Source organism: Lithobates pipiens, unplaced genomic scaffold (genome assembly GCF_037356315.1).
Source record: "Lithobates pipiens isolate NorthernLeopardFrog02 unplaced genomic scaffold, aLitPip1_a1.2 Scaffold_3, whole genome shotgun sequence".
Lineage (NCBI taxonomy): Eukaryota > Metazoa > Chordata > Amphibia > Anura > Ranidae > Lithobates > Lithobates pipiens.
The window spans coordinates 145943239-145960895 of record NW_027507790.1 but is presented as its reverse complement, the minus strand read 5'-3'; the positions used below and the strand labels follow the sequence as shown (position 1 = coordinate 145960895).

The window sequence follows — 17657 nt, the reverse complement described above, 5'->3', positions numbered from 1 at the left end:
GTGAAACAATGATGAATAAATATAAAGCGGAATAATCAAGTAAAATTCATATATAATCTTACATAGAACTGTGCAAAAATGCATCAAAGTGATATGTACATGGAAATAAATGTCCAATCAAAAAAGGAAAAAAATAATAAAGTGCTTGTGCAAGTAAACAGGAAACATCCAATTCATCCAAAGTGTTGTTGCCATCCGCTCAGTACTGTCTAATCCAAGATAATAGACAGATAATAAAGTGCTTGTGCAGGAAAAAAACAGAAACCATCCAATTCATCTAAGTGTTGTCACCATCCACTGTGTGCCACTAGTTTGCCCCAGCCTCTCACCTCATACAAAGACCCCCCAACGGTTTGAGTCAAGCCTCTTGTATAGATGGAACAATGATTCCCCAGCAATTTCCAGAGGTATCCGAAACCGTTCCTATATAGCAGGGATATGCAATTAGCAGACCTCCAGCTGTTGCAAAACTACAAGTCCCATCATGCCTCTGGGTGCCATGCTTGTGGCTGTCAGAGTCTTGCTATGCCTCCTGGGACTTGTAGTTCTGCAACAGCTGGAGGTCCGCTAATTGCATATCACTGCTATATAGGGATCATCAAATACAGTTTAACATGTAATGAGGGAAGGTGGGCTAAATAGTGCAGTAATCCAGTAAAATTTTTATTTAAAGCACACATAGTTACCTACAATTTAAAATCCGTGTAAACAACTTCACAAACAATGGAACTTCCAGTCTTGGCCGTGACCGGATGTAAGGACACCCGGCTCCCTCCTGACGCGTTGCGTCACTGAACACGTAACGTCATCAAAGGGTCCCTTTGATGCAGTCAAAAGCAAGAAAAATTTACACCACAATCTGCGTTCGCTGTACATTTCTGCTTTTGTGTGCATTTCCAATGCGTTTTCAGTTCGTCTGTGGTTTTTGGAGTATTTTTATTTATTTTTTTAATTTCAATTTATTTTCTTCAGATGCGGTTACACACGCTTGAATGTGTTTGTGTGCATTTGTGTGTGTTTCATGGTGCGAAAAAAAAATGCAGCATGCTGTGCTTGTGTTAAACGCACCTCAAAGCATGGGGTGTAAACTAGGTTCATTGGAATACAATCCTTTATCTTCCATATGCATTCATACTGCATTTAAAAAGGCAGTTGACTATCTGGCGTAAAATGAGTCCTAAAACTCTTCTTTGAAGTCAGGGAGAATTTACTGTGTGCATGATATTCCAGCTGCCAATAACGTGTATGATTATATGACTTTTTGGGAGCAGATGGAATAAGTTGCATAATTATCTTCAGCCAGGCATAGAGGAGTGTAAAGCCCCCCTAAGGTCCCTTTCACACTTGTGTGATTTGTTCTGCAACTTGGGACTGCAAAGTCGCATGATTTCCACGAGTACCGTTCATAACTGTGTGACTTCAAGTTGCATCGACGTCTTCAAAGTAGTTCCTGCACTACTTTGGTCCAGAGACCTTGAGATTACACAGGCATTGTGTCAAAATCGCAGCAAAATCGTGCGACTTTCAGATCGCACAAGTATGAAAGGAGCCTAAAAGGAAATATAAAAGGTTCCAAAACTGCTGATTTTGCACTCTGATTATTTCAGAAAAAGTAAATTCCTGCCTTGCCACAACACTGCAATCTTGCCCAGTATGTTATCGATTTTCTCTGTAGTGATAGGCCTGCCTAATCTGTCTTTCATGGCCTGGGTTTTGTAGAGATGACAGCTGACATTTGTGTAGAAACACAGAAGAAAGCTGTTCATTTTGGCATGGGTGTGTCTCCAGTCCTCGCACCTCCCATGCAATCCAAACGGCATGAGTCAGTCAGCTATTGTGTCAGTTGTTAAGCAACCATGTAATATTTTGTATCAAGATATATCACAGAAATAGAAAATAATAAGCTCTGTAATAGGTAGGTCTTGTGGTGTCTCTGCTCTTCTCACATGTCATTATTATTTTTTTCAATCTGCTGCACAGTATATATATATATATATATATATATATATGTGTGTGTGTGTGTGTGTGTACATTTGTATCAATTTTAATATTTTGAGGTTAATCTCACGTTTCATTTCTAAAGTTGTATGAAGTAATTGTTTCAAACACACAGCTGACATCCTGTCCATTAGTGTTTGTAAACTCAAACCCCACATTTTAATGTGTTGCTGTACATACAGTATCTCACAAAAGTGAGTACACCCCTCACAGTTTTGTAACTATTTATTATATCTTTTCATGTGACAACACTGAAGAAATGACACTTTTCTACAATTGTATAACAATGTAAATTTGCTGTCCCCTCAAAATAACTTAACAGACAGCCATTAATGTCTAAACTGCTGGCAGCAAAAGTGAGCACACCCCTAAGTAAAAATGTCCAAATTGGGCCCAAAGTGTCAATATTTTGTGTGGTCACCATTATTTTTTATTTTCCTTTTACCCTCTTGGGCATGGAGTTCACCAGAGCTGCTCACCAGGTTGCCACTGGAGTCTTCTTCCTCTCCTCCATGACGACATCACGGAGCTGGTGGATATTGGAGACCTTGCACTCCTCCACCTTCCATATTGAGGATGCCCCACAGATGCTCAATAGGGTTTAGGTCTGGAGACATGCTTGACCAGTCCATCACCTTTGCCCTCAGCTTCTTTAGCAAGGCAGTGGTCATCTTGGAGGTGTGTTTGGGGTTGTTATCATGTTGGAATACTGCCCTGCGGCCCAGTCTCCGAAGGGAGGGGTTCGTGCTCTGCTTCAGTATGTCACAGTACATGTTGGCATTCATGGTTCCCTCAATGAACTGTAGCTCCTAAGTGCTGGCAGTACTCGTGCAGCCCCAGACCATGACACTCCCACCACCATGCTTGACTGCAGGCAAGACACACTTGTCTTTTTACTCCTCACCCGGTTGCCGCCACACACTCTTGACACCATCTGAACCAAATAAGTTTACCTTGGTCTCATCAGCCCACAGGACATGGTTCCAGTAATCCATGTCCTTGGTCTGCTTGTCTTCAGCAAACTGCAGGCTTCTTGTGCATAATCTTTAGAAGAGGCTTCCTTCTGGGACCACAGCCATGTAGACCAATTTGATGCCGTGTGCGGCATATGGTCTGAGCACTGACAGGCTGACCCCCCCACCCATGTGACTGGGCTTTTAATATTGTGTAATGTCTTGTCTGCATCTAATTTAATATTTGAGGTGCTGGGTGTACATCTGCTTAATTTCTGCACAGAGAAACCACCTGTTGTTTGGTTGCCTCCCTCTGCGATTTCATCATTGACTGCAGTGGCAGTTAGCACAACACAAAGGGCTGCACAGAAAAGTTATGTAAATGGTAAACATCTTAGTTTCTGTACAGATTTGGGTTAGTTTACATACATATTTGTCATCTTTAATAGTATCATTGTGCTGACACTGTATCCATAAGGCTGAAGCAGCAAGGCTTTAAGCAAGGTCCCAATAGTCTTAGCAATTTCAGTATTAATGCACAGCTGATAGATTAAAAAAAAAAAGTTTTCCGCAAACTTGTGAAAGCTAAAAACAAAAAACTAATGTCCAACTCCACCTCCAACACCGTTCCTGAACCATCACAATACCCCTGAGTATGGGGAAGCATGTCACCTACCTCCCCACTATGAGGCGTTTCTGTATTGTCCACAGTACTAGGTGTTTGTGGGGGAGGTGATTGGGACTGAATTGCTGCTCATTATACATTTTCCCATGAAATATGTATGTTTTTGTTTATAGTAAAGTGCAAAAGATCCATTCTGTTTAGTCGGCCTGACTTTAAAAAGAAAATGTTCGGTGGAAGCCTAACACGGCAAGCATGTGTACATTCCCTCTAGGCAAATACATAAGCTGATGAATGTACCTAAATACAGGGTGGGTATGCTAGAAATTGTTGTGCAAGTTTATACCATCTGCAGTACTACTATTTAAAGATGAACTCCAGAAAACCTAAAAATTCTCCTTGCAGTGGGGCGAAACCCGCACTGCAAGGTTTAAATGCTCATTTATGTCTAAGGGTGTTGGGAAAAGAGATTAAAATGGAAGTAAACCCTTCCAAACAACTTTGACCTACAGGTAAGCCTAGATTAAGGCTTACCTGTAGGTCCAAGTAATATCTCCTAAACCTATATGGTTTAGGAGATATTTGCCCGAAAATGGGCACCGCTGTCTACGGCGCATGCGCCGTAGACAGCGGCGCGCAGGCGCACTAAATGCGGCAAGTCCAAGAATGGATTTGCCAAATTTGTCTACTCCCGTGCGCATGCGCGGGAGTGACGTCATCGCGGCTCCGGCGAATGGCAGCGTCGGAGCTCCGAGACGCGACTCCCGTGCGCATGCGCGGGAGTGACGTCATCGCGGCTTCTCCGCTGTCATTCGTCGGAGCTGCGAGAGACGCCACAACCAAGATGGATGCGGCGGACTACAGGTGACAGCGGCGACTTCGCTGGCTCCTGTGTCAGGTAAGTGACACATAATGAGCTACTATGCGATGCATAGTAGTCCATTATGCTTTACCTTTGCAGGGAAAAAAAGAGGAAGTAAACCCATCAGGGTTTACTTCCTCTTTAATGCTGTATTAACACACCAACAGACAGCTGAGGGAGAGCTTTACCTTTCCAGCAGCTGTTCCTTCCCGACTGTGGTATGGGGCAGTGTGGGGCACGATTCAGCACATCACACACAGCTTGCTTGCTTGTTTTTTTGTTTTTGCACAAACTTTATTTGAAGTTTACAAAGGTACACTTCATATTGCTATAGAGCAGCGTGATGCACTGTCCTGCCCTGCTGTACAGTACCATGCAATTCTGTACCGCACACTCCCAACTGTCCCTGATTTCGAGGGACTGTCCCTCATTTGGAACAAAGTCCCTCTGTCCCTCTTTCCTCCACATTTGTCCTTCATTTTGGTCTGATCTAGATAGTTGTATATAAAATGCACTTTTTATCTTTTAAAAATAGTTTCACAGTGCCAAACCTTTCATCCAATTTCTAAATTGCTGCATTTGTAAATGTCAAAATCCAGTATAAAGGAATAAATGCGAAAAAAAAGCACTTGTGGGTTTAACCAATCATTATTTTTGTATACTTCTCCTTTAAGGGGGCGTGGCAAGGAGTGTGTCTTTTGCCTACATATTTTTACTAATGGGTGTCCCTCATACCCATCTCAGAAAGTTGGGAGGTATGCGCAGAGATAAAATACAATGCATCTGCATTTTATAGTAGCATGCTTCAGCACAGCTCTGGTTTGCATTGTAATGTGAATAGAACACGCAGTCCTTGCAGTGACAGACATTTAATAATGCAGTAAAATGCCTGTCACTGCACTGTGTGAGATTTAGCCCTTACCTGATCATGTCTCTTCTCCCCCATGTTTAGCGGTCTAACGTCTTGGGACAGCATCAAGACTGATGCAGGATCTTTGGCCTTACATTGGATGTGAGGACGCTGAGACAGTCCCTTTCTGGAGCATAGGGAAGTCTGCTGGGGGGGGGGGGGGGGGGATCAGGTAAAGTGCTTTTACAATTCACTAGACTAAATGACTCAGATTAGTGGCAGGGAACACGTATTTTCAGAGGGAGAGGTCAGCAATTGCAGCCTATGTGCTCTTTTATACATAGTTTTTTTTTATTAAAGCTGACCTCCAGTAGGATAAAATGGTTACGACTTAATGCAGACCTGCGCTTGTTAATGCCCGGTTCACACTGGTGCGACTGTCAATCCGACTTTGCCCTGTGACTTCGGTCCGACGTTGATCCAACTTCCATGCGACTTTAACGAACGGGATTCGATCTTGATCCAACTTTGAGATGAGTGCGACTTGGATCTGATATGGATCTTGAGGGGAAACCCCACGCCAAAATAAATAAAAAAGCCCTTATCCTAGCATGCAGCCTGGCAGGCCAGGAAGGGGGGGAATGAGCGCGCCCCACTCCTGAACTACCAGGCCACCTGCACTCAATGTGGAGGGGTGCTTTGGGGCTCCCCACCCCAAAGCACACAAGGACCTCTCCCACACAACCCTGGGCTGTGGTTGTGGGGGGGGGGGCTTATCTGCATCTGGAAGCCCCCTTTGAGAAAGGGGGCCTCCAGATCATGGCCCCCTTTGTAAATGAGTACCCCTACCCATTCACCCGAAAGGTTTGTAGAAGAAGAAAAAACAGGAGGCAGTTTTTGACAAGTCCTTTATTAAAAATGTAATAATGTCCCCCTGTGGTAGCTCCAACGTCAATCACGATGGCTGTTGCCATTGCTGGCCCCAAAAAATTAAATAAAAAGCTCTTTCTCCAATGAAGCCTCTGGCAGCCACAGTGTCTGACAGTTCTTATATAACTATGGGGTGTGTCCATGCTGTGACATCACCCAGAGACCATGCCCCCTCACAGGCCCATCATGCCCAGGGTGGGGACGTCAAAAAAGGGGCAGGCTATTTGGGTGACGTCACTGCATGGCCACGCCCCATAGTTATAGAAGAGCTGTCAGACACCGAAGCTACCAGAATGGTGTGAGCCTTTGTCGGGGGAAGAACGTTTTCTTTTCTTTTAATTGTGACATTGGCGCTAGCACGTGGACCCTATTCATTTTTAACATAGGACTTTCTGGTCTTTTGGGGGGGGGGGGGTGAACGGCTATACCCCATACTCATTCAGATGGGGGGGCTTTTTTCTTTAAAGGGGTTTCCAGATGCAGATAAGCCTGCAGACCCCCACAACCACAGCCCAGGGTTGTGGGGAAGATGCCCTTATACCCATTAACATGGGGGGTGGAGCTTTTTGGTCACAATTTTCGGAAAATGAAGAATTTAAATAAAATGTGTGTTTGTGTGTGGGTTTTAGTTTTAGTTTTTTTGTTTTTTTTAACATACTTGCTGTCACCATTGCAATACAGCGTTATCATATGACTGGCGTGACGGTCATTAGAGATCCTGACTGGTGACAGTATGTAACAAAAGGAAAAAAAAAAGTTTTTATTTTTATTTTTTTACTTCTACAGTACATCCTGTCATCCGAGTAGTTCACTGTACTACCCTGGTGGGTGATCGCTGTATAAGCAATAGTTTTAGGTTCACATTCATGAACAGCTTGCTTATGGTTGTAATCTGTGGTTGGCTGCAGATAATCACATAGTAAAGATAGCCAGGTACCATGTGATTGCCGTGGGCCGATCAGATTACAACTAGTTCATGACTAGAAATACATTCATGACAGTTTGTTTTCATCGTTATGTGATTGCTATGCTATAACCATTAATAGCGATCACATGATACCTGATTACCGGTAATTGTAATCCACCGGACTCAGCGATGGCTGGGTGACGTACAGGTACATGATTCAGGCCATGCTGCCGAAAGTGGTTAATAGTAATTTATATTAAAACTAAGTGTTTTTTGTGAATGTAATCAGCCCACATACTCTATCCCACCCTCATAGTGTTTTGCCGTGTGAGAACATGGAGGAGGGAGGGCGTAGGCTGTCGTTTACCTGGAGTGTTTACGCACGCATGTGTGACTCTATAGTCATGTGGGCTACACAGATAAGAAAAAGTAGGAAATGAAGAGCTTAGATGGGAACTTTAACTGGAGCATGCTCAGCAGATTTGTCAATGGCTGGTCTACACAATCTCAGCCTGCAGTGGGGACAGGGAACAGCAGGATCAGCCAGCTATATTCAATCTACACAAAAAAAATATTTAGTGGCTTTGCAAATATGCATGCTCTGTTTATATAGTATGTAACGTGAGGTTTTCATAGTCATTTTATATTTTAAATGCATGCAGTGTAAGCACCTAGTATCAGCCTCTTACAGGCCTTGTACAGCAGAGCTCAGACTGGGAAAAGAAGCACAATCATTTCTGCTGCAGTGCTTATGGCTAACAAGGATCCAGAGGAGAGTGAGACAGCGGTGTTGATTTACTTAAACTGGAGAGTGCAAAATCTGGTGCAGCTTGTCAAACCTTAACTGATCCAGGTGAAAGTAGAATTCCACCTGGGGGAAAAAAAAAGTCAGCAGCTACAAATAGTGTAGATGCTGACTTTTAATATACAGACATTTACCTGTTCAAGGAGCCCGCAATGTCAGCACCTGAAGCCGGTCTTGGGTGCCGCCAATGCCATTCCTGGTAAGGGAACCAGGCAGTGAAGAATTTTGACTTCGCTCTTGGTTCCCTACTGCACATGGGCGAGTCATGCTGCAAGCTCTGAATGGTCCCTGCTGTCTTCTGGGACCTTTGTGTCAATAGACAGCGGGGGGGCATGACATGGCGTAGATTGCGGCGCTCTTTCATGGGAAGCTGATTGGTAAACATGCACAGCTGCGTCAGATTTTACACTCTCCATGTATAGTAAATTAACCCCAGTGAGATGAGCTTATTAGACTCTTGCTTCTCCTCTAGGGTCGGTTCACACTATTGCAATGCGAGTACCCAGCGAATCAACTGCGGATTCCCCCATCGCACCCGGAATGCACAGCAGTTCACGCTGCCATATGCGAACTGATGGGGAGCGTCGTCATATGTTAACGACATCCCCCATTTCAGCTCGCATATCACACTGCAAACTGACAGTTTGGACATGAATCAGATTGTATATGTGTGAACACCCATGCGATCCGATTCTGGTCCGAACAGAAAAAAGGGTCCTGTGCGTGTTTGCACCCAATATCTGTATGGCTGACATCGCACCCGCGCAGACATTACATGCGATGTCTGCTATCGTAATAGTGTGAACCGGCCCTTACTGTCCATTCAAAGAGTTAAGGAGGAACAAGCCCTGAAAGTGTTACTGAATTGCGGTGGTGAAATATTTGTCTCCTGCCCTGCCAAATAGGGCTGTGTGATATGGCAGGGCTGTGTAATTGCAGAACTGGATGGAAAGAAATACTAAGCCTTTGGTAGGTAAAACGGCTCCTATACATGTATTTCATCTGTGTATTTAGCTGTTTTCCTAGAGCTCAGCTGTAAATTGACCTGATATGCAAACATTGTGCATTCTACCATGATTGCAAGAGACAAACCTGACTCATAACCAGGAAAATGGAACACCTCTATTTAGTCCTCATGCTTCTGGAATTCAATGCATTTTTTTGCTTCCTGTATTTTGGGTATTATTCTCATTTAGTTTATATTTACATATTAATCCACATAATCGCACTGCTTTCACCCAGTATGTTAGGGTGGCAGATATAAGGGTTGTTTATTAGGTTTGCCTAGAGCATGTTATGTCTCCTGCCAAGATTCCCATACTAGTCAGCTGCCTTTGTGGAAGACCTTTGGGATGAATAGCGTAATTTAAATTTTATATATTTTAATTTTATATATATATATATATTTATTTTTTTAATTTTTTTATTGCTTTTGTCTCTTTTGGTTGGTCCATTTTTTTTTTTTTTTTTGTGCCTTTGAAAAATACACATACAAGGGGTGTGTGTGTATGTGTGTACACACACACACACACACACTTACCCTCCAGAAATACTTCAGTGAACAGGGTGGAATAAGGCAGAAAGTCATCCAGAGGAATCCCTGGTTGGTGAGTCATGTCACGCTGGGCATTAGAGCTGGGGTGAGATTCATTGCTGATGATGACTGCCAAAACATAAGCACTGTGCTAGCAGTAAACTGAAAAATAATATTCTTTTACAGTGCTGATACAATAACTAATAGGTGCAAAGTAGTACAATGTTAGTGCAAATTAGACAATGCAGAATTGGAAAGGGATTAGAACCTCTGTCTTTTTAAATTATGGGAGATTTAAAATGCTTTCCTGTCCCATTATCACTAAGACAAGAAATTAGGGAAATGGTTGTCACTGGGGGAAGACGCTGTTAGAAAAAAATAACTAACAGTAGTTCTAACCCTTCAACAAAGCACTTTTTATTTGTACAGAACACAGGGCTTAAGGTGATTGGACACTGGCAAAAATAAAAATAAAAACTTGCTAGGACCAGCCACAGAGCACATCCTATATCCCCCACTCCATGACCTTTATTGTTGTGTTTTTTTTTGTTTTTTTTTATGTCCTTAGGCGATGTACCTAGTGGAGAAGTGTTTTTCCTTTCTAAACTGTATTCTTTTTTTTTTCTTCTGTGTGACGGTTCACAGATGAAGATGTGACAGTTTACTCCCCTGGACTATTTAGCACTGAATTGGTTACCCTCAGCTCCTTGAAGACTGTACCCAGATCCTATTGTGTGCCCGACAGCCTGTAATGTTGCTTTGGGCACTGGAGCCTGCTAGGCGCTCACCGTAGCAAGTTTTGCAACGTGTCTAGTTAGCTGCATAGTGCAAACTGGGACTGTGGTCCAGTTTTATGTTTCTCAGACCCTGAATACACATTCCTACTGTCATATGTCTGCTACTACGTCTCAGGGAGAGGTCTTTTCACTTCTCCAGAAGACTACTTCCAAATCAAGGCTTAGCACCCCCTTTTGTCACCAGCTATGGACTCTCAAGTCTGGCTAGATGCTTTCCTCACACTGAAGGGGCGCCCCGCTCTTAAGAGTGTTGGAGGGGGCGTTGGTTTCGTGTTTGTGCCAGTCTGGAATCCGAGGTGTCCCAGACCTCAGGGTACAATCTGTCTTTTCAAATGAGTACAAAACAGTTTCCATCTCTACCCCCCCTTCTGTGTTTTGCTGCAGAATCTCTAGTCTTGCCCTAGATTTTGTAAAGTCCTTCTTTCACACTCCCTTGAAGGTAGTGACAGTGCTTGCCAACCTTACACACTGGGGCAGAGTTTACAATTGTCTGACTGTCCAGGGGACCTATCAACATTCTGAAGCTAGGAGCCATCAGATTGTCTGTACAACACTGGACCTCTCTTCTTTAAAGATACCCAGTCACAATAAGTTGCACAATGCCACAACAGTGGCCTACATGAACCATCGGAGGGGTAGCAGAAGTCCAGTTGCCCTAAAAGAAATGTCTGATAGTCTCCTGGGTGGAAACCCCCATTCCAATTTTCTCGACCTTCCAAATCTCTTGAGAGCATAATTGTAAAAGGCATACTTCCACAACCATTAATGCCAAGATCCAGGTGCATGGTATCTGTACCCAAACATCTTTCAAAATACTTGTCAAAGGTGGGGAAAACCTAATGTGGATATCCTGGCTTCTGTGTTTAAGAACAAGCTGAACAAGTTTAAAGCCAGGAGCGGGGATCAGCTGGTCTTCACAGTGGATGCTTTAGTGATTCCTTGGACTCAAGTCACACTGGTTTATGCTTCCCTCTGATGAAGGTAATCCCTTGACTGCTGTGTAAGACCGAGGAGGAAAGAGTTTTGGTGTCTCTCATCACACCAAATTGGCCCAGATAAACGGACCCGGACATCTAGTGGACATGTTTTGGCCCTTTCCAAACATACTCTAGTAGAAATGCAATCTAATCATTATTGGTGTCAAATCAACATTTGTTTTCAACTGTAGTAAGAAAGGAAAGATTTTATTAAGTGAATGTGATTAAACGTACACTATATTACCAAAAGTTTTGGGACACCTGCCTTTACACACATATGAACTTTAATGGCATCCTAGCCTTAGTCCATAGGGCTCAATATTGGGTTGGCCCACCCTTTGCAGCTTCAACTCTTCTGGGAAGGCTGTCCACAACATACATAGTTGGTAAGGTTGAAAAAAGACACAAGTTCATGAAGTTCAACCTGTGTGTGCGCATTTATGTCACTATTACAATGTACATCCCTGTATGTTGTGGTCGTTTAGGTGCCTATCTAATAGTTTTTTTTATTATTATTATCTATGCTCCCTGCTGAAACCACTGCTTGTGGAAGAGAATTTTTACCGCTCTTACCGTTAAGAACCCTCTACGCAGTTTCCAGGGAAATTGCTTTTCTTCTCATTTTATTGAATGGTTTAGGAGTGTGTTTATGGAATGTTTGACCATTCTTCCAGAAGCGCATTTTTGAGGTCAGGCACTGATGTTGGATGAGAAGGCCTGGCTCGCAGTCTTCACTTTAATTCATCCCAAGGGTGTGCTATCGGGTTGCGGTCAGAACTCGCTCATCCATCTCTTTATGGACCTTGCCTTTGGCTTCACTATAAGTTACATTTTAGGCATGCTGTAATTGATTTTATTTGAATTATAGAATCAGTGGAAGGTTTGGTTTCTAGAATAGCAGTGTTTATAGGAAGTCATCTAAACTGTTGCACATAACGTTTTTAATGTGCTCTGTAAGTTAATAAAATGTTATACTGTGTATATTATAAGATTTTTTTTTTATATATATATATATATATTATAAGTATATATTTTTTGTTACAGGTGCCAGCATCACAAGAAAGGACTATGAAACCAGCAGATCCAAAGGTTAGTGGTATATGTTTTTACAGCTTCCATAGCTTATAGATTTTGGGAATTTAGCAATTACCATAAAAACTAAATTGCCAATAAAAATAAATTTAATATGCTGTATATGAATTCCAGTGGAGGTAAGAGAAGCAGTACACTTAGTGTTTGTAAACCTTAGTTAAAAAAAAACAAACAAACATGCCTATACTTGGGCATACTTTACTATACCCCCACCGGCGCTCCAAGCCCCTCCTCTCCATCGGGTGCCCCTACGGATAGTCTTATTTCCATGAGGGCACCCGTGTGGGCTCGCTCCTGAGTCCCGCTGCTACGTCCATTGACACAGACAGTGGGACATGGCCCTGCCCCCCATGTCCCAGCTTTTGATTGACAGCAGTGGGAGCCAAGCTCCTGCTGCTATCAGTCTGTCCAATGAGGAGAGCGACAGCGGCTTCAACCCCTGCACTCATGCACATCACTGGATTGGATCAAGCTCAGGTTAAAAAAAGGGGGGTCTGAGGGGGAGCTGCAGCACAAAAGGGTTTTCACCTTAATGCATAGAATGCATTAAGGTAAAAAAACCTTGAGACTTTACAGCCATTTTAAATGGCATTCATTGGTGGCTTGTTCATCTACTATTCTTTTAAAGGGTAATTTCACGTTGTCACAAAAAAATTAAAACATTGAATGATCTCCAGATATCTTGGCCATCCCTTGGGGCCTCACCACAATACACAGCCTTTAGAGTGAGTGAGCATCTTTTACAATGGCAAGCCCTCATCTGTCAGTGCGAAAATGTGACTGCGCAGACCAATGAGGAGCGTTTTCTTTCTTCTTGCACACCTTACTGGATGAAGAAGCCTCGGATGCATTTCCCAGTGATCAGCACAGTCATGTGGCTGTGCTGACTGATGCGCGCTTGTCATCACAAGCATTATGATGGATAATCACTCTGGAGCTGTGTCTTGTGCGGTACGATATGCAGACTGCTGCACTGGCAACACTGGGCATCCCATCTGCTATGTGCAATAGGGTTCAGAAGTTTGGCAAGCATATTTGGAGTTCACTTTTTCATTTTTTGTGAAAAGGTGATCTTACCCTTTTAAATAAAACCTGTACTAAGAAAAATATGTTACCTTCCTTTATGAATACTGGTTTCCTGGCTTTCTTTGGGTTTAGTACATTTTGAGTTAATGAGCCAGAATAACCAGGTAATGTAGAAATTCAAGGATGTCAGAACTGATCTGCATTTCAGGTCATTGCCTCAGAAAATATTAAAGAGCAAATTCTTTTTTTCACAGTTCTGTCCCTTGTGGGACTAAGTACATGTAGTACTTTGTTCCATGTTTAACTTAGGCATAGTTCTTCTTTAAGGCCATCGTATCAGCGTGACCGCTTTCTACTATTATTTCAAGAAGCAGAAATCAGCAACGGCAGCCCCCATATTCTCTCAGTACAGGTTACCGGTACATTTAAAAAAAAAAAGGTGTTTATTTTAGTTTTCAACATTACAACTTAAATGTTAAGCAGTATACGTAGCATATAATGATACCTAACTAATACAGACAGTATTAGTAACCACGGTAACCACCCAGCCTGAGAGCTGTCATACAGCTCCCCGCTTCCATAATCATGACCGCTAAAGCAATAATGTTACCCGATTCCACCAAAAGGGGTACTTCAGAGAAATAAAAGCTAAGAAACAACAAAAACAAAACAAAAGACAGACACACATACCAAGCACACATACCACACTCATACACATCACCATCCCACTCTTCATGTCAAAGTTCCAAAACACTCAACTTTAGTGCTGTTTCTTATTACACCAGCCTTCCTTATAAGCTGCATTTCCCGTTAGTATCCTACAGCTCATACCAACAACCTGCAGGCCCAGTCCTACCTCCAGCAACCCCAACTAGGATATTTGCGAGGATAGGACCGTCCCTCAGAAGGAGCCAGAGACATCCAACCATGGCTGCCACACTTTATTAAACTTTTTTAAACGAGCTCTATTTTTATACACTATTTTGAATTTGGAAAGTTCCCCATTAATAATACCAAACAGAGATTGGGTTTTGGGGGGGTCATTCTCTTTCCAGTTCAACAAAATCACTTTACGTGCATAGAACAAGATGGTACGTAAAAAAATCCGAGCAGATACTTTGTGAATAAAGTCATTCAGAATGCCCAGTAGTCCCACCTCAGGAGTCTTGGGTAGTACAGGTTACATTTAATAGAGATGGTGTACTATGGTAAGCTGGCCATACATTGGTAGATATTAATCAAAAGTTTGATTTTCTAATCATTGGTGGGGTCAAATGAACCTTTGTTTTCAACTGCAGTAATGAGAAAATTTGAAGGAGCGAGATGAAAAACTTTTCTTGAATGACAATGAATGTGGTTTTCATTCAGGAAAGTCCATTCATTCCAAAATCGAATGTTAAAAGCAATGGAAATTTTTAAGTTCTTTGGAACAACATTTGTCAAGTCATGAAATGTACTGAGAATTTTTGAATGAACGTTCTATTGAAAATCTAGTGTGTATGGCCAACTTTAGTCCTTGGTTGAAGCAAGAAAATGTTGGTTGCATATCTGGCATGAGCCAGCCCTAAGAATTGATGGAGTTATAGTATGCGGGTTAGTGGCCAGCATTGTGGGTGTCTGCATGGGTGAGCATATAGTGGCATAATGGTGATAGGGGTGGTGTTGGGCATTCAATGGTTGTCTCTCCTACTGTATGCAATGCAATTGTGGTGATGTCAGTACTGCTTGAATTATTAATGGGTACACCTCAGGTAACCTCTTAGTGAAAGGCCACCAATTCTACAATGTTTTGGTACACTGTTTTGGAAACTAATGATAATATACCTTGATAGGAACACCAACACTTTTTTTTTTTTTGTCCTGGGACTGGAGGTTCAGACTTTCACAAATGCATATTCCTGACTGGTTCTTTTTAAAGCATACCTAAAGTCACAAAAAGTCCTCTTCTCCTCCACACTGCCCACATTCAGTTAATTTGAAACACACTCCTTTGCTGCATAATGCCAAGGAACTACAAGCGTGAGAGACATAGGCATTACAGGCGTTTATTCGATTATTTTCTGTAATGGATAAGCAAAATGCCATTGCCTTTAAAAAATAAAAGCATTTAAAAAAAGTATTTTGGAATAATTGGTTTGTAGGTCTTGTTCACATCTAAGTGATGCACATTCTAATGATTTTGCCTACGATTCCGGATCGCACTAAAATTGCGGCAAAATACGCTACACACTTGGGGTGGCATTCATTCTTAATGGCACCCCAAAACGTGGTTAGCAGATGTGTGTTTTGCCACACTACAAACAAGCCAAAATGCATGACGCTTAGTGCCCAAAATGGTGTAAGAGTTTCTTTGCCACTTTTGTTGAGCATGGGACAGGTCATTCAAGTAAATGGGCTGCCCTATGCCTCATGCATGGAAACTGTGCGTGTTCTTTTTACGCAAAATGTGTTGGGGGTCTTACTGATGGTATGTGTGATGTATATTCTATACTATGTTCTGATGTTTGCAATGTATGCATTATTTTAGGCAAAACCAGCACCAAAATCCGAACCACCCAAATCTACACAAACAACAAAGGTGAGTAATGCCTCAACAAGTACTTATGTTTTGAATATTTTTATTTTTATTTTTTTCTGTTTAACTAAAGGTAAACCCTTTTTTTTCTCCTTTATTGATGGGCACTGAGCAGGTGGCACTGATAGGTGCCACGGAGAGGAGGCACTAATGGGCACTAATTAGCAGTACTGATGGGCACTAATGGGCAGCACTGGAGATCACCAAGGGGACCAATGTCCCTCTAACAGAAGCCAGTTAGTGGCTTCTGTTTACTTCCGTGATCAGCTGTCATAGGCTGACAACTGATCACAAAGTAAAGGGCCCCGCTGGGATTGGCCCTTTATGCTCTATGGGCGGCTGGGAGTAAACGGACTCCAGTGTCCATTTACACCCGACTACCGCCTGATCTGATCTCCTTCCGTTCTTTTTAGTGGACTGGATGAGACCCAGTGGTAGGCGGGTGTAAATGGACAGAAGTCAGTTTACACCCGTCTGTCCATAGGTATGCATGGACCTTCTGATCAGGTCCACCTGAAAACTGACAGGTGGACCTGATTGTACCCTTTGTGTGAAAGAGGCCTCCGTGTTGTAATGCCAATCCAAAATTTGTGATTTTTCTTTCACTTTCAATGGTAATGGTAAGCAGGACAAAGAGGGCGAGTCTCCCTAAGCCCTTGTACACACGGTCGGAGAATCTGTCGGAATGAGTCTTATTGGACCGTGTCGTCAGATAATCCGACTGTGTGTGGTATGCATCAGACTGATTCCGTCCGAATCTCCGTCCGACCCAATTTTCCAACATGTTGGAAATATTTCCCGACCAACTGGGCCGGACGGACCTAATCCGATCATGTGTAGAGCATTTTCATCGGACCAAGTGCCACGCATGCTCAGATCAAATTCTTACATCAAAGCTATTGGCTACTAGCCTGAATGTAGTCCCATCGTAACGAAATTACGTCATCACGTTCTGAAAGATCGGATTTTTTGCCAACTTGGCCCGACCGTGTGTATGCAACAGTTTCGGACACAATCCGTCGGACTAAATCCGACGGGCAAAATCCGACGGATTTGGTTGGCAAAATCTCCGACCGTGTGTACGTGGGCTAAGGGCCGGTTCACACTGCGGGCGATGCGAGGCGACACGACTCGCCTTGCCTCGATCTGACAAGTCGCCCCCGTTCTGTACAATGGAACCGTTCTGAGAGGAGCGACTCGAGTCGCTCCGACTCAGAAAAAAGGTTCCTGTACTACTTTCGGGCGACCTCGGGGCGACTTGCATTGACTTCTATACAGAAGTCATCTGCAAGTTGCCGCTGAGGTCGCGGCAGGTCGCGGCGAGGCAAGTCGGTGTCGCCTCGCATCGCCTGCAGTGTGAACCGGCCCTAACAGTTGCACAGACAGTAATAAAAACTGACAGATGTTCTAATCTCCTACCACTCTATTCAAAAATAAAAAATAAATAAAAAATTACCTGTTTTGCTAAATTTTATAACAAAATATGAAAAACCTTTTGTTTTTCTTGTTCAAATATTTTGTTACATGTAGAATGCAGAAAAATACAGCTTTGTTTTTTTTTTTTTTTTTTTTTTTTTTCAAAAATTATTTTATTTATTAATTTTTTTTGCTTAGCATAAAATAAAAAACCCACTGGTGAAAAAATACCACCAAAATAAAGCTCTGTGTGAAAAATGTATAAAAATTTAATTTGGGTACTGTGTTGCATGACCATGCAATTGTCATTTGA

General features: G+C 42.6%; 1 protein-coding gene across 5 annotated transcripts in view; it reads left to right on the top strand.

The window, feature by feature from the left end:
• The window catches only part of CAST (calpastatin), a 219759-nt gene that overhangs the window by 130407 nt on the left and 71695 nt on the right, over positions 1-17657 (top strand). For all 5 annotated transcript variants that reach the window (XM_077462355.1, XM_077462352.1, XM_077462353.1 and 2 more), the window contains 2 exons: positions 12280-12324; positions 15881-15931. In XM_077462355.1, the coding sequence (XP_077318481.1) occupies positions 12280-12324; positions 15881-15931 (96 nt within the window). The remainder of the gene's footprint in view (positions 1-12279; positions 12325-15880; positions 15932-17657) is intronic.